Raw genomic sequence first — 17,890 nt, 5'->3', positions numbered from 1 at the left:
GAAGTGCCACTCTTTGCACAGGGTAAAACTTGAGCTGCTTCATACGCCATTTATTCTAGCAGCTGTCAAAGTTCTTAGTTCTGATACCTTTGATATTGTGTCTGAAGTGCTAAGAGCTAAATCCTTGGCGAATGGGCAAGGTTCTTAGGGTAAGGGGATGCTAATCAAGGAAAGATTTTTAAACAAACCCCTCAACCTCTTCATCACACGGTGGCTGGGCCATCAAAGCACCTGAAGCACTATTGGTATTAAAGGGCTCAGCACATCTGTCGATAAACCATTAGCTTCAAAGTCAAGAGGACTAGCTATGACACACAAACACTCAACTACCTTTTTTCATCCAAAATCAATGTTGTATTTATCTTCATTGATCTACAAGGAAACTGAATGTTTAAAATTACAGGGGTGCAGGGGGGAGGTTGGGAGGGGGAGGGAGGGAAACGAGATACAGAGTCAAGGAAAGAAAATAGTAGCAGATGGCTGAATTAACTAGAGAGTAAAAGCCCAGGATATATAAAACATGGATACTGAAAAATAAAATAAAGGATGGGGAAATGGTACAGCAAGTAAAACATGGCAAAATTTACATATGAATGAAAAGTAAAATTTGAAATAAAAATAAAAATCATTCCAAAAAGCCAGTTCAAGGCAGAACCACACTGCAACAAACATTTGCTTATGGTCTTCATGTAATAGAGATAATACATCAGAATTTCTTTTTTTAAAATCAACCATTAGACTTTTTTGCACTCCTAAAATTCTACTTTGTCTTGTATACAGATTCCAATAAGAACACTGCACAATTAGCACAAGGGGTCCACGGAAAATTGTCCTTGCTTGCCAGCGAGCCTGCCCACAACACAAAAAAAAAAAAAAAAAAAAAAAAAAAAAAAAAAAAAAGGAAAAAAGAAAAAAAAATTAAAGGGTCTGCCGCATGGGTACTGTGCCAGTTCCATCTGTTTTTGCCATCTTGAAAAGTAGGAAACCAAAATCTCCTCCCAGGAGCGTCTCTTCCTTGGTGAACTGTCCCTTGTGTTTGTACAAAAAAAATGCAGTCTTTTTTTTTTTTGTTAAACACAAGCATCCTTCTTTCTGTTCACATGCCATTTCCATTCTGTCTCCAGAGTTGCAAGTTGTTTTGTTTTTTCGGGGGTTTTTTTTTTTTTTTTTTTTTTAATCTTCCTCCCCCCAACATCCACTAAGACCTGCCTCCAAGTTCTTGCATAGTTGAAGTATATATGCTGCACTTAGCTTTCTGAGTGTGTATTTCTGACTGTGACAAGAATGAGTTGTAACCATGTTAACAAATAACCAGAGTGGTTCTAGAAACCTTTTTTTTTATAAAGTCTACCTATGTTAAGAATTTAATATTGGTGTACATTTATATTAACAGAATATTTACAGTTTGTTTTCTTTGTTTTGTTTTGTTTAAAACAAGAAGTCAAAAAAAATTCCTCTTAAATTTCTGCATAATATTATAAGGCAAAAAACAAACAGTTTTGTACATTATTATTATTAATAATAATATTTTAATATATATCTGTAACTTCGGTTCCAAAGTACCAAGATAAGTGATCGATTGGCCTCAGTTAGGGAACCTCACAGTGGACTGTAAGAAACTACAGTATTTCCATAAATAATACTTTAAGAAACCCTGGGTAATTTTCTTAAGGATCTGAGGCATTTTAAATGCAAATTTAACTAAAAGCAAAATTTCTCTTTTTTTAAGTGAATAAAGAGCACAGAATTAAAAAAAATACAAATCCATTAAAAATGTTTCTCACATTTGGGAAAAAATGTACAAACTTGATATTTTTAATAACTAATTTTAGCACAGAAACAAAACAAAAAAAAAATCAATACCTATATATATTAAATTCCCATTCTTAGCAACCTTCTTGTTGGAAAGTTTGAAACCCCATACCCCATTATTTATGGAACTGTGCTTAACTTCTATAAATTTTACATTAAAAAAAAAAAAAAGGTTACAGCAGTGCATTTTGTAAAAGATTTTTGTTGTTCTATATACAGCCAAGTTTAAAATTCACCCTGTTGGGGACTATCGTGCCTCTACTTCTTTGGGGTTCCTAGAGGGGGAATAGTCCCTGGACTCTGAGTTTGTGAGTGGGGTAGTCCTGCGTGGGGAGGCAGGTCTAGTACTGCTTGCTGGTACCAAAGGGGGCGGGGCACTCAACGCTGCAGTTGGTGGGTTCCTATTTAAAATTCCATTGTGCATGGCAGTGGATGGACTGAGTCTGGGGTAATGCATCCCGCTTAAGTGAGGCATGAACGATGGCATGTGTGCTAGATGACTTTCGATAGGGGACGAGTGCAGGTGGTGCATTCTGGCACGTTCAAGTTCTTCCCGTAAGTGCAAGCGCTCCCTCTCCTCCACTTGCCGCAACCGCTCCTGCTCTCGGCGGGCTTCAAGAAGGTTTTCATGGTTATAGTCGTGCGGTTCTCTGTCTCTGTAAGAACGCTCATGGTCATAAAATCCAGAGGTGGTAGGGAACCTGTGGATGGGATCTGTCCGGAGCTGGAAGTCCATTCGACGATGCAAGTCTAAGCTCCGGTAGGCATCTCGCAGTGGGTCCCTCACTGGGTCCCAAGAAAATCCAGGATGTGGCAGTCTCTCCCTTCCTGACAAAGGATTCATGCCCATGAGAGGGGTCATCATTCTGCTGCGGTCTAGAACATTCATGTTGTTCATCTGGTGAACGCTACTCATGGAGAGAGGCATTGTGGCGGCCATAGAATGGGGCAATGGTAATCCATGCAAAGAAGGTGGTGGCGGATGTTCCACTGTTCTGGAATGCTGTGAAGGTTCAGATCCCACCACCAGCACATCACTGTCCTCCTTGCGCTCCTCTTTGACCTTGATGTCATTTTTAATCTTCTGGAGGTCACTTGGAAGCTCTGGCTTTCTCTCTATATCTTTGTTCATTAAATTGCTAAGTTTCAAGCTCTCGCTTAGTGCAGGTTTGCTGTAGGGAGATACAGACTGAATTACTGGCTTCGTGTTGTCCTCAGAGGGTCTCTTATCATGGCTTGGAGTTTCCTTCACGGGGGAACGGCTCTCTTTTATCTTGTGTTCTGTTATGGGCGGCTCTCTCAGTCGGTCAGGGTGCTCTCTCTCTGGTTCTTTGGACCTTTCCCTTTCACCAATGCTAACTTGCCTGATGGGATCGCTGGAGGTCTGACTGTTGCTGCGGATGAGGTTGCTGATCTGATGGGTCACAGGAGCTGATGCCGGTGAGGATCTATTTGAATGTCTGTTTTTATCCATGAGATCCCTGTGTAAAGAGAAAATACCTTATTGTTGGTGTGTGCTTGTTTACAACAAACACCAACGCCAACAATGAACAGAACTATATTCTAGTCAATAAAGTACATGTTACTATTAAAATTGTGAGCCAACATAGACCTTCTGAAAATGAGGGACTAACAGCTTTGGCTAGCAGCAGGTATAGTAGCGTTCAATGCTGAGCACTATCTTGCAGCCGGCTAGTCCAGCTATGGACTGCACATGAGCACTTGTTTGGTGACTTGCAAAATGGAACATGAATATGAGAACACCAAAGTCACCTTTCACAGGTGACCTTATCTCAATTTAAACTTTAGTCTCCTTAAAAGACAGGCTAGTGGAGGGCCAAAAGGGTCAATAGATTATTTAAAAAATATTTTTCTAGACTGTGCCAGCCATTGATCATTATGCTATCAATCAATAAATACAATTTATTACCTAAGGATATTAGAAAATTAATGGCTAAGATCTGCTTGAGTTACCTCGATGGCTGCACTGATGCCATGTGACATGGATCTAAGACAGACACTGCATCTGTTGGCAACTTAGCCTTGAGTTCTATGCACATTTACACTAAATACTTCATAAAACAAATCCATCTTCAACTCTCCTATCTTGGGGCTTGAGCAGCCTGGACATGAGGTAACATTTTTCTTAGGGAGCAGCAGATCTGCTTTTTAGTTCAGTTTAACTGAGCTCAGCGTTGCAATTTCAGCAGTTATAGAAGCTGATAAGAAAAAATGCCAGGCACAGGAGATATATGCACATGAAACTGATTGATCAGACTGCCTTTCAAGAAGGGCTGCTGTGAGGCACAGACGGTTCAATGCACTGGTGCTGCCTAAATGAGACAGGTCTCTCACAAGCAGGGATGATATCCAATGTTTAGAGTGGGAATGGGAGGCAGGAGAGTGGGGTTGTATTCCCAGCTGTGCCACAGATGTGTTGTTTGACCTTGGGCAAATCAATTAACCTCACTGTACCTCAGTTTCCCCTATCTCTAAAAGGGGAGGAAGGCAAGTAATGCTCACCCTTTTCAAAGCACTTTGTGATCTTTGGGTAAAAGGTACGCTAACTGCAAAGTATGAGACAACTGAGAAACTTAATGGTGCCCAAGCTTTTTGTTGGGTTACTGTCATGGGCTGAATGACTCTTGGTGAAAACTAGTAGGTGCTGTTGGAGTTTTGTGAACATTTATCTCCATTTGTTTATTTTTCAGGGCACTGAATTTTGGCAAACCTTTGGTATTGGTTCAGCAAAAGGTATTAGATGCTGTGGTAGACAGACCTGGTGATGTTTTTAGGTCAGTTAAGCTGATTTACTAATGGCCTGCCTACATTACAGACCCTATGGCATACCCCCATAGTGTAGACATAGCCTACACTGACAGAAAGGGCTTTTCTATTGGAGTAGGAACACCGCCTCCCCAAATGATGGTAGCTACATTGACACAAACATTCTTTTGCAACATAGCAGCCTCTGCAGTGGGGATTAGGTTGATTTAGCTGTGTCAATCATGGGTGTGTTTCTTTCATACCTTGGACCAACGTAGTTGTTGGCCTAATTTTAAAGTTTAAGCAAATTAAACCCCTTTCTCGATGGTCTCACTCTGAAGTAAAGTGAACTTTGTTCGCTTTAGTGAAGTGAATTAAGCTAACGTGACCTAATGCCACTTTACTTTGAAATGAATGTCCAGATAGGGGTTTAATGCCCTTTAACTAACGCACTTTGAAATTCATACCTTTAGTTAATTTGTCTTAATTTCTTCCCATGCAGACAAGCTCTAAGTTTATATGCAAAGGGGTTCTTCTTTCCCCTTACAAAAAGGTGTGTCTGTAAATTGTATCAAAGACTATAACTCTATGCTATTTAGGATTCTGGGACAATTACTCCTATACAATCTTCCTGACTTTGGTGCATGGGAGTAAGAGGTCAGAATTTAACCTCGCCACTGGTGAGATCAGATCACAGTATCACAATGCAGTTTGCAAACCTTTATCTGAGATGTTTTGAAAGACAGAAAACACTGTAGACCACAGCAGCTTTCATTCACCATGCCTGTGTATGAGAGCTGTCTAATGAGAGACACTTTGGGAATAGAGTCTACCTGACAAATGGCCTAGTGGCAGAAGAGGACGGACTGGTTCACTACGTTGCCACAGAGAGTATTGCCAAACCTATTGCCTATGGCAGTGCGGAGTGGAGCAGAAGGCCTGTTGACAGCTTCAGAGAGGATTTGCTCATATCACTCAGCAGCAGATTTACAATTATACCGAAATCAAGGCCACTGGAGGGGGAGTTGAAGATTAAGGGGTACAAGAAAGTGCCCAAAGTGTGCCTGCCACGTACCTCTCTTTCTCTCTGTCGTCTTTATTCAGTGAAAGATCCCTCTTCTCTGACTCCCGCTCCCGGTCTCTGTCGTGGTTGGTTACTGAGGAGCTTCGTTCGGAATCCCCTGGTTTAGGCCACTGTGGAGGTGTCGGGAAGGAAGGTGGGGTTCGATGGAGTCTATTCCATGGCTCGTGGGGATTATTAAAGCTCTGTAGGTTTGGACCGTCTTTGTGAGCAAATATGCTGTTGTGAGCTAGAACAGTGGGGGGCAAAAGGGAACAGATTTTTTTCTTTTTCTTTTGAACAAGAGTTAAAAAATAATTCACACCAAATTATCCCAAATAAATTCTGTGAAGTGCCAATTATAACCATAACTATCTTTTCAAGGCTTCTCATTTTGGGGTCAGGGAAAGCTCTTAGCAGGAAGTTTCAACCACCTCTGATAACTGGTGAAAGACACAGCAGCTCTTAAGACTGTTTGCGGGGGAAGCTTTAACTACAGATCTGAGTAACTCCTGTAAGGTAATGAGACCATTAACGCCATGAGAGATGCTTCAGAATTGCCCAGCTTCTCTTTCTCTCCCCGCCACCATGGGATCCATCACAACCAGTACTCACTAGCTCCCGTCACTGACATAAACTAAAAGGTTGCAGGTAGTTACAGAAAATCAGCTGCCTGCAGTGAGGACTCAGGGCCCTATGTGTTAAGGAAAGCATAGGTGATGTGTAGCTGTATTTTTTATTTTTTTTTAAACGGAGCTTGTCCGTGGTTCACACGCTCCTTTTAGTATGATCAGTCACTTGATTTTTGTCCACCAATCCAGAATTCATCCCGTTCTGCATGAGATGCACATGCATGCTCCCCTATGTGTGTCTGCCAAGCATGCCTCACCTGCCAGTAATGTACTTTTAAAGGAAAATCCTTCTATATGTGGAACTTAACATTCAAACCATGGGCATTGGCGGGAGGGGGTAAGTCTGCACAGTAATTTAGGAGAGATATCAATGGCTGTTCTACTGCAAGTCTTCGCTGTTGAAGGGTGTCACTTCACACGCCAGTAGGGTAGCAGAGCTCAGTGGAGTTTCACGGCTCTGGCACCTCTAAGAGCACACAAGGCAACAATCTTGAGCGGTGAAGAGATGCAAAAGCACAGCTACTGATAACACGCGACATGCAGAAAAGCTCCCACTGCAGAGACCTGGAAATCTTAGGTGCAGTGTTTTCAGATAGGATAATGGAGGTTAGGAAATGACTTTTTTTAAAAACTACCACCAGCTGCTGTAAATATTAGCATGTGGCTTTTTTGGAAGGGATGTTTGTCTGCAGTAACCCAGCCAGTACTTACTCAGAGCATGACTGCCTAATCCTCCAAAGGCATTGCTGCCTAAGTTCCCAAGGCCGCTGAAGGTGCTTGACCTGCTAAATGGATCTGGAAAGGCAAACAGGGATTTAGCAGGCATTTAGCCAAGAATGTTGGAGAATGAAACGCACCCCTCCCCTTTTGAATGCTCTGAATCCAAGTAGGATTAGGTCAGACTTTAAGCTGATCCTCCTTATTGCAAGGTTCTTTGCACAGAAAATTCCCAGCATGTTAAAAAATGGAGAAGGGATTCAGTGCTTACTACACAAACAGATGCTGTCAACTTTTGTATGCCAGTCAGAGGGGAGCTAGAAGTTAAGTTCTAATAGCTGAAATTGGGGTGGCAGCTACTAAGCTACACGTGGCAGTGAAGAGCTGTAAACTGTCTTCTGGCATGAGTGGGCCTTGCAATAACCTTTTCAGGACATAAGACGACTCTGATACACTTTTTGCTCTCCAGCTCCTTTCGGAGCCTACTCTAGGTTCTGCGCCATGTCACAGCGTAGACATCAATATAAAATAAAGCTCTGACAAAACCCAGCAGCCTTGGTATAGAATAACAAAAGGCTCCTGCATTAGTAACCCTACACCTGAGAAAGGGTGAGGCCAGACACAAACACCACACTGCTGCTAGCTGATATTTCGGCAGCATTAGCCAGTTAGTGGAGGAACTAAACACAAAACCATTCTAGCAAGCAGGGGGTTGACGGCTTATTATGACAATGCTTTTTGATACAGATGAACTTTCTTTGCTCACTACTATTATATTTCAGTTGCCTTGAAACGGGAACTGCAGGCACTTTGGTGAGTGGCCTGAGAGGTCGTCTTGTTTCACTATCGCTTTTGTATGCACCTCTGTATTGTTTGCTGTGTAACCTTTTCACAGACATAATCCTAAGCGAATCACTACAGACATCCATCCCTATAGCAACTATACACCTGGGACTTTTGCACTAAAATTCCTTGTACAGAGCCTCTAGTCACAGTGACACTGGGAGGGCTAGTGTAGACTAGGGGCTATTGAGTGTGAGCCACCTGGTGTTTTAGACCTGCTCTGAGTCAGGTTAGATGAGCGGTTGGCTAGAGAAGGATCTGTACTACCGCTACAATTAGGGTGGTAACCATAGTTGGGAAATGTTAGAGAGAAAAGGCTGGTGTAGAGTCAGCCTCGGAGGATTGTTTATCCTCACTCACTAGTGTGAAAGTAAACCACAGTCATAAGGCCTTGCTAAGCCAGAGCACTAAGTTACCTCACCATAAGCAATGACTTTCCCTCTGCCCCGTGGGTGCTCAAACTCCCCCCCCACCCCGGCCCTGCCCCACCCTCACCCCGCCCCAATTCCACCCCCGAGCGTGCTGCATCCCCATGCCTGCCTCCCCCTCCCTCCCAGAAAGTCCTAAGCGCCGCTGTTAGGTGGTGGGCAGGAAGCGCTGGGAGGCAGAGGAGCAGGGATACGGCACGCTCGGGGGAGGAGGAGGCGAGGAGGGGGTGGAGGTGGGGGGAGCTTGGCTGCCGGTGGGTGCTGAGCACCTGCTAATTTTTCCCCATGGGTGCTGCAGCCCCACAGCACCCACGGAGTCGGCGCCTATGTCCCTCACCACACTGCTACCATTAAATTCTGACCAGACCTAAAACACCTTAAATAACATACAAGAGCTGGGTGAACACTACAAAGTTTTCCACAAATACATCAATTAGAATTTTTACGCTAATTGACTCTGTGTTTGCACCCTACTCTTGTACTGAATATTAGAGTGACTCGTTTGCAGAAACAGTGAATTTTAATTGAGTGTTGGAGAAAATTCAAAGAAAACAGGTTCCCATGGGGTTTTTGCCCTGGAAATTGAATTCAAACAGGTCATCATAGGGCATATTCTGTTCACTGACTGGATGAGAGTAAGGGCTTGACAACACATGACAGTTAGTACAGAATAAGGTAGGATGTGAATTTAAAGTGGAATGGCCATTCCTGAATAACTCTGATTCTGAAATACAAATGCCTTTTTCCCCCAAATTATCTTAATCCACTTTGGAAGTGGATTACGCAAAATACAGAAAGACACACTTATTCCTCAATAACTCCACGTGTAGAAAAACCCTTATTACCAAAACTAACCAACACAGCTTGAACGTTGAGTGATATCATGAACTGCTCGTGAGCACTATGTCGAACAAGAAAAACTAATTTTGTGTATAATTTAGAATGAAGAAATTTTAGAAAATCAGGGTCTGCTTACAGCCAATTAGGGAACAGAAAAGCAAGCAGAATGTATTGGACACTGTTCATCCAGCTCTAATAAAAAACCCAGCCAAGAACTTAATAGGTGGGAAGGGATGTGGGAGAAACATTTTAAATTATGCTTTGTTTGAGATATATTTTGCCAATGATTGGAAGTGCTAAATTATCCTTTTTCTTTCGATCACCTTTTGATAAGCCTCCTAATTTCTAAGTATTTATCCATCTAATAGCACAAATTCTTATTGTTTCTTTCACCACACACACATTTAACTACAGAATGGAATAAACCTTTACATCTAAGATGTAAGTGAGCGTGCACAGTGGCTTATCACTCATGGAGTTCCACCTTTCTGAGACTCTCCATCCATTGGCAGTGGAGGGATCTACTAAGCCTGCTGACCTTAGGATGTAATTTGGATGTGGAAAAACAAAGGGTATGTTGGGGGAAGATTCCTACATAGCTTCTGTTTCCTGTGGGGGGTTAAGTCTCCCCCCCGCCCAGTCTCTGAGACACTGCTGATCCATGGAGTCAGGGAATGAATTAAATAGAACAATAAATGTGAAAGCAGTGTTTACTTACACTTACCTGCCAAATGGCTAGTAGGCAGGAAGCTGCTGTGATGAGGCGAGGGTCCAAAAGGGGTGGTGGCTGGATGTGCAGCACCTGTGACAACAAGGGAGTGATATGTTTTTAGTCCAGCGATGGGTAAGTGTTTAATATGAAAAGCTGAAGCTCCTGTCCATCAGGTAGATAACAAAGGTACGGGACATACTTAAGCACCACAGAGGTGGCATCTGAAACCTAGCAACTGGTAGAATTTCTTTCCCTAAATCAGGGCAAGAGAAAAGGTGAATGTAAGATCATGCATCAAAACGTACTAACTCTCTGTAAAACTCTGATCTTGATGCCTTTTTATAAAAGATTCATGTAGCATGGTCATTTATTTCACTGCATTTAAATTGGGCTGGGTCACCCAAGGTCACAGAGCAAGACAGAGACCATTCTGAAGTGGGACAGCTGCTGGCAAGGATGATGTGAAGCAGCTCTTTGTGACGGGCACATCAGGAACACAACACCAATCATCCCTATCCCAGGGTATTTTCCCTGAGGTTCCCTGAATGCATGGTGTGTTGCATTTTGAGACTGGCATTAAATCACATGAGGTCCCCCTGCCCATTTGTTGTCGAGTTTGGTGACATTCACTGCCAGCTGTGGAGCACCATGCCAGACTTTGCTGAGTTGCTGGGATTCAAGGCTTCTGGGGCCTTGTCTATGGTAGAAAATCTTCCCTAAAATTTCCCATCATGGCTAATGGTTAATTCAGCTCAACTGGTGGTCTCAGTGGTGGGAAACCTAGCTTATATAAAGGCCCGGGTGGCTGCCAGCATTTTAAACACTAGGTTGGGTAGACCAGCTCCATGCAGGGATAGATGACACGCTGTTTAAAATGCTGGTGACCAGTTGGAGGCCCTGCCTGTGCTAATATTCCCCTTATTGCAGCTGAAATGCTGGGAAATTCTTAAGACAGTGGTTTAATGTAAATATACCCTCCTGCCTTGCTCAAAGGAAACAAAAACATATCTACCTCTAAAAACAAGCTGCCCCCAGCTCCACATTTTATTATGAACTAATGGGACTCCATCAGGCAATGACAGAACTGGCACTTTCTTGAGACCAGGCTTAGCTGTGCCCCAAATTGACCAAGAACTTAGTACAGCCTTCAGGTGCAGTGCTTTATTGCTTGCTTTTCTCAAGTTGCATTGTAAACGTAATCAGTAAAAAGTTAACTTTCCCACCTCCATTAAGACTGGAATAAGAAGTAGGGTCTGCTGCATCACTTGCTACCAACATGGCCCCACAGGGATGTGGTACTACTAAGAGTTACAGTGGGTAGTAATTAAGACTTCAGAGCAGAAACTGCTACTCAAACATGGCCAATCCTCACCACCCTAAAGTGAATATGACTCAGTCCAAACCAGGACATGGATGTACCTATACATTATCTGTAGCAGGAACTGGTGCACAGAAGGTCAGTGTTAAACAGAGTGATGTCCAGGGAACATGAGCAGACTTTAAAGCCCCAGAGAAAGACACGAGTCCCACACCAACTTGGCCACTGCAAACCTAAGCAGCCAGAAAATGAATTAAGGAAACTTAAGAGAGACCACAGCAACGAAACCTGAGGTTATCTATAAACATTCCAACTGCTCCACTGCTTCAAGATGGATGGAGACTGTCATCTATCTAATCCTTTAAGATTTCAGAAGATGTATAACGGATGGGAGATTTCTTCAAAGGAGATGGCTTACAAACTCAACTACATGGGCTGATAATAAAAAATCCTCTGGAGAAAGCCAGGAGCAGCACTGTGGGCTGTCAGGTAGTTATTAAATATAACGTCTGCCAGGCAGCTGAACATTCGTCCTGAAGACAGGTGGCCCTAAGATAACTTATGTCTCCCACGGTAACAAGGCAATGCAGCAGAACCAATGATTCACACCAACTACGCACTTGTTCAATCAGGTGAAAAGAATGCCTCAGATATTGTAGAGTAAAAGATTTATTTATCCCTATATTACTGCTGCAATGTTTGTTCACTCTGCTGTTCTCTGATAGCACACTTTACCTAGATTTACGGTGTGATGGCTGTTGTGATTAATATACTCACAGACTAGTTGCTCTAAGTTATTTATCTCCAGTTGAAGTAAAGGATTCTATTAATTTGCCTTCTTTAAACAAATCTATTCTATGCTACTTCTCTTCTTGCTTTCGTTAAGAGATAAGCTTGTCGTTATTAAATCATTAGAGATCTAGATATTTCTCAAGCATGTTTGCTTCCTTTCAAAAAATCTTAAAGATACTAACTGGACAGCACTTTTGCTGCAATAGACCATTTCTGTTTATGACTGCAAACTGTACTAGAATACAGACCTCCGCAGCAAAACCAGAGATCATGTGGGCATCTTTAAAAACAACAAGGGTTTGATTTGAAGATAGTGGGAGGAAAAGCAGCTCCTATAGTTAAAGTAATCATTATGTATACACTTTCACACATAAAGACATCACCATAGCATCTGGGCACCTGTATAGACACATACATATGCAGTTTGGCATCATACAGCATAAAAATTGTATGATGGGCACATTGCTTACGTGCGGTGAAGTCACCAGTCACTCCTCCTTTGTAATTCACGTCCACAAATCATTGCAGACAGACAAACAGGTCCCAGTTATGCAGGTTGAAGGCTACCTAAAGCCAGTGTTAGAATCTCAACTTGATGCTGGATTAGTTTTATTTTTAGGATTTGGGCAAAAATTCATGCTACTTTTAACCACATGAATTTTAATGGGGTTACACTGGGAATGAATTTGATTAAATTGGTCACAAATATACACAAGTGATACTGCAATCCTTTGCTCTTGGGGGAAATTCTGTGCCAAAAAATAAAAATTTTTGCACACATTTTAAAATTCTGCAAATTTTTACATATTTTATTTGTCAAAATAAAACAATATAATCACACCAGTTTCAATTATTTTGGTAATTTATTTCAAAATACCTGTCAGCAAGTATGTCTGCAACAATACGGACAATAAAAAAAATTCCACCAGAAGTAGAGATAATGACACCTCTACGACAACCCAGTTCCTGTTTCTCTGTTATGCTTTTGTTGGGTGCCTCAGTCTGTGTCTCATGTGCCAGCTGGGCATATCTTGGGGGAAAACTACCCCACAGCCCCCAGACACCCCCAATCCCAGAAACATGCACCCCCCAGAGCCCAGAGATCCAGAGAGAGAAGCAGCCTGATGCTGGGTCCTGGGCTTGTATGCAGTTTCCTGCACACCGCCTCCTTCTTTTAGTACGTGCTGGGAACCCCAGTTACCCGGAACCCTCCAGCTCTCACTCCCTCCTCCCCCCGCCCCAGGCAGTGTCCTGTATTTGCAAGCTAGAGGGCCAGGCTCTGCTGGGTCCAGCAGCCCCTAGTGGCGGCCAGCAGCTCTGCAACACCAATTCTGCAGGGAAAAATGGAATTCTGCACAGAACATTAATTCTGCACAAATTCTGTATTGTGCAGTGGCACAGAATTCCCCCAGGAGTAATCCTAAAAATAGAGTAAGGTGAGGGAAGAAAAAGACCATGTAAATTACCCACTAGTTAATTATATAAACTAAAATTATATATTGTCATCCTATCTAAGTGCACAACTTTCACTGACTGCAGCTAGAAACTGCATGCCTAGCTCTGAGGGCAGACAGATATATAACATACGGAAATAGTCAGAAGTGGGTTGGGGGAAAGAAGGACCGTAGGGGGAGAAGAGAGAGAGTATTCTGCAGCTGGAAATATTCCTGAATATAAAACAATAACCATACACAGTAGAACATCAGAGTTGCAGACTGTTTCAATCAGAGCTAGTAGGAAGAATTCAATGTGGATTATATCAATGTGAATTATATGGTGTTTTGGTTTAGGGGAAAAAAAAGATTTTAATAAAAAATTGTCAACATTGAATATTTTTGTTTTCTGTGAATTTTTATAATCAATTGTTACTGAAACTTTCTGTTCTCAGAAAACCATGTTTTTGACAGATAAAAAACAAAAATGTGGGGGAATATAATACAGCATGGACAATTAAGAAAAAAACAACAACAGAAAATGGATCCATTTCAAACCCTCTGCAATGGAAACAACTTTGAATTTTTTTGCAAAATCATTTTTTGAGCAGCTCCACAGAGCATGTTAATCCGGCGTGTGGAAAACTAAACTAAAAGCCAGCTAGATAGACTCAAATTCAAGAAGCAATTCCTATCGGAGTTTACTGTAATTTGTCATCATCTCTTGTCTTGTGGGGTAACATGTAGTTCCATCTGGATTAAAATAGGAAGACCCAGCAGAACAGACGGCTCTGTTCTAAAAGCATAGTTTACCAATATTCTCTAATATTTTCAAACCATTATGCAGACTAACATTGTACTGCTTTAATTTTTGATACATAATAGTAAAAGGGGAAAACATATGAAATCCATTTCTGCAAAAATGATAATTCTCTCCTTACCTGTCGTGGAAAACAGAGGCCTGGCAAGGTCTTGTGGGTAATGGAATCCTGGAAAAATTCCAGGGGCAGGAGGTCTGCTGAACAGGTCAAGTTTACCGCCTATGTCTAGCTTGTGGGGATCCAGCTGCATCTGCTGTCAAATAATACAAGAACAATCTCATTATACATTTCCTTTCTTTATGGGGAGAAAAGAGAGCGTTCAGGCTCACTGCTGCTTAGTACTGCCAGGGAGAGTTAGTGAGTGTGACGGCAGTGTCTCTGGTCAGATACCGTAGTCATAGTCTGACAACATCTATAAGGCCATTTCACTCCACAGCTTCTCAGCTGCCTGCCTCATTCACATGAATAAGGTCTGAAGTGAGCTCTTAGCCCCACAGCATACACAGCGGAGCATGCAACATGATACACTAAGTGCACTGCACCCTAGGATCAGTCTGCAGTCTTGACCTGACAAAAAACATTCCACAGGCTGAAAGCTACAGACAGAACCAGAAGCCTTAAGAGTCGACAACAGAGTTCTGTGCTTTGTTGCTCCAGTTCAGAGAGAGCGAGAGAGAGAGAGACTTTCGCAGACTTTTCTACAGCTAGTAAGCGCCAAATGAAAGGGGTAGGGAGAGAGAAGAGATGTGGAGGAATGAAGAAAACTGCCTCTGAGACTCTGGATGAGATTCTTAACCTTCTCCTAGAGTATGCCAGGCTTCTAGCAAAGAGCCAGACGGATACATTGACAAACTTCACCTATGCTGAGAAAATAAGTCTTTTTCTAAATGTACAGCTGAAATGATATTTTCACTTACTAAAATTTACATTTGCCATTTTAATGGCATTAATTAAAGCTCCAAGTGAAAGTAGTAAATATTCATTATTAACTGGATAAAAACTACAGTGGGAGCCATGAAAAAAAAATCACTAGAGATTGTTTTACTGTGGTATCTGCTATTCTAAGTGTAGGCACCTGGCATGGGGAATGTTGAGTTTGTAATGGCACCCAATGTACCTAATCTTGTTACCTCTTCAGTTTTTAAATTCCCTCCCATCCCCCCACAGAATCAAAGAAGAAAACCCATCCACCTCTAACACAGTAACTATCATTCTACTCGCCTGCTCTATGTTTTGTAAAATGTCCTTCACCGTATCGGTCATTTCATTCTGAATAGGATAATACTCCATATTCCACAGGAGGTACTAGTGCAGAAGGGAAATGATATTAAACATGTATGCTTCGTAAAAAGCTGGATCTTGGGCAAAATTACCCTCCCCCTCCCCCTCTTCTGAACTTCCTCTGGCTTCATACTTAATATCTGCTGTGTGTTTTTCCTACCATTCAACCCAATTTCCGTGCCCTCAGATAAACTTAACAGTTTCTGCCACAGATGTTAAAAGTTTGAAAGCCTTAGTTAATCTATACATCACAAGCTGAAGCATCATCACTAGTATTCTGCTTCCTACTCATTAGTCACTAGAATTTAGCCTATAATAAGCCAGAAGACTTGGCTTCATTGACTAAACTGGCTCTGTTACCTTTATCTTCTGCTGGTGATGGTAGATCTGCCAGGCAATCTGTACGTGAACTGCACACCACTTCCCAGGCTTCTGTAATCGAAAGGATAAGAATGTAGCTTACTTTAGCGCTTACGGTCTACGAATATCTGATATAACCACTTATTTCCCTTTCTTTAAAACAGTTAAAAATGAGAGAGACTAATTGCTAAGATGGCAGAGGGAGGTGATCAACATTTTTTGGTGTCCTGAAATTGATTGACATTTTTATTTATTTTTTAATAAAGGGGAATTGAGAAGCAAGGTGTAATATTTTTCTAGTTTCACTACTCCTATTGGGAGTGGTGGACATCAGCATTCAGAGTTGACACCCTGGGCTCAGAGAGCCATGCTTTGTTCTTTCTGACTTACATATCATCACCCTAAAAAGCCACAATAAATGGCATGAAGAATATTATTACGTCTATTAACTATACGTTTCACTTTATCACAGTTCCATGCAAAACAAGACTGGGTTTTAACCTGAATGATATTCCTCAGATGCAGCTGAGAGCTAACTATATTACATGTTTCTTCAAGTAAAGGATGAACATAAGACTTACGCTGTACATGTTAAGTTTCAAAAGCACGTGAACTGTACTTAATAAAAATGTACACCCTCCCCCTAACCCTTACTTACTCTTACTGGCGGTCTATAGGGGTCCGACACCTATGAAGAAAGCAGAAATAAAAATTAGAGATTTTTCTGAAACTGACCAATATATGGAAGGGTAGGGAACTTCCTTCCTCTGAACAAATGAAAACATAAAGGAAGGCATTGTTCTAGAGAAGTCCCTTGTGGCATAGGAATCCCCAAGCGGCTTAAGAGAGGAGTTTTATTAAAACTTGTGTCTTTCATTTCTTGCACCAAACACAACAGGATTTTATGATAGATAAAGCAGTTGCATGCCAGCAACCAGACAGTGCCAAGGTTTTTCAGAACCAAGTAATCCTCCTACAATAGAGTGCATTAAGAACTGCTTCTCTCTAAACAAGGCTAAGAGGAAAGAGCTTAAAGGGTTTCCCACTCCACTTCCGGTGGACTTTGTTTAAATGAGTCCGTAAATCCCCCTGCATTGATGAACTGTTGGAGGTTATTGCCATAACAGCACATTCAATCTGCAAAGCTAGTTCTCTCTTGAATGGTATTCTCTTTATTATAAACAATCAAACTATTTACTGGAATTAAAGGAAGAGTAAAAGAAAGGTTGCAAATTGTTGCTTTACCCCCGGAGTCTTCTGCAGAAGAGTGTGGTGGACTGTGCCAGGTCTACCTGCTACATCAATTGGATTTGAAGTCTAAAAGAAAAGAAAATAGCATGAGTGACACTGTACTGTACCAGCAGCACACTTAATATTTCTAGCTGTAGTAAATGGCATTAATTAGTCAATGTTTGTACTGTGCTTTGACCTGCATATTGCTATATTAGTGCTAAATGTTCTCTCTCATTGGCTCCCAACTATGTTTAATCTCCATGTCATCTATTAGTATTTAGCAGTGGTCGCAACTGCAGACCCCCTGAGATCACAGCTCTATTGTGCTGGGTGCTGTACAATCACACAGTAAGAGAGTCCCCGCCCCAAAGAGTGTACAGTCCAACTAGACAAAAGGTGGAAGAGGAAACAGAGGCATGGAGAGGTGAAGTGACATGCCCAAGGTCACACACCGCTTGTCAATATCATAGCCAGGAACAAAACCCAGGTTTCCTGAGTCCTTGTCTAGTGTTCTGTCCACTGTGTCAGCCTGCCTCTCTGAGCCGCTAGAAGACACAATGGCTAAAATGCAGATAGCCCACCTATACTAGCATTGCCATGGGTAGAAATGTACGGGTGGGCAATTTTATGAAAAAGAGCCTAGTGCAGACATAGCTTTAGAAGTAGGCATGGGTAAACCCTAGAATGAGCATAGTAGGTACTTTATAACAATATTTTCCCAACTTCTTTTCAATTGTTTATTCTATTGTTTCCCCAAGGAGGATTAAACACTTGGGAGTGTAGAATCCCAGTTACTACTCCTCCATGCTGCCATTTGGATTTTCTCAGTTCTAGACTAGCTC

The 17,890-nt window shown here is 41.9% G+C and overlaps 1 protein-coding gene across 16 annotated transcripts in view; it reads right to left on the bottom strand.

The window, feature by feature from the left end:
* Window positions 1–331: 331 nt before the first annotated feature.
* Window positions 332–17,890, bottom strand: part of FBRSL1 (fibrosin like 1) — a 720,596-nt gene continuing 703,037 nt past the window's right edge. For 7 of the 16 annotated variants that reach the window (XM_034791650.1, XM_034791643.1, XM_034791647.1 and 4 more), the window contains 9 exons: window positions 17,061–17,132; window positions 16,474–16,503; window positions 15,816–15,887; window positions 15,396–15,479; window positions 14,295–14,427; window positions 9,817–9,900; window positions 6,982–7,065; window positions 5,654–5,888; window positions 332–3,293 (listed from right to left, as the gene is read on the bottom strand). In XM_034791650.1, coding sequence (XP_034647541.1) covers window positions 2,060–3,293; window positions 5,654–5,888; window positions 6,982–7,065; window positions 9,817–9,900; window positions 14,295–14,427; window positions 15,396–15,479; window positions 15,816–15,887; window positions 16,474–16,503; window positions 17,061–17,132 — 2,028 coding nt within the window. In that variant the 3' untranslated portion in view covers window positions 332–2,059. The remainder of the gene's footprint in view (window positions 3,294–5,653; window positions 5,889–6,981; window positions 7,066–9,816; window positions 9,901–14,294; window positions 14,428–15,395; window positions 15,480–15,815; window positions 15,888–16,473; window positions 16,504–17,060; window positions 17,133–17,890) is intronic. The other 9 variants (XM_034791655.1, XM_034791660.1, XM_034791659.1 and 6 more) reach the window with 7 other exon arrangements.

The sequence above is a fragment of the Trachemys scripta genome, chromosome 15 (assembly GCF_013100865.1).
Source record: "Trachemys scripta elegans isolate TJP31775 chromosome 15, CAS_Tse_1.0, whole genome shotgun sequence".
NCBI classification, from domain to species: domain Eukaryota; kingdom Metazoa; phylum Chordata; order Testudines; family Emydidae; genus Trachemys; species Trachemys scripta.
Note: the sequence above shows the minus strand (reverse complement) of the source record. Positions and strands in the feature narration are given on the sequence as shown.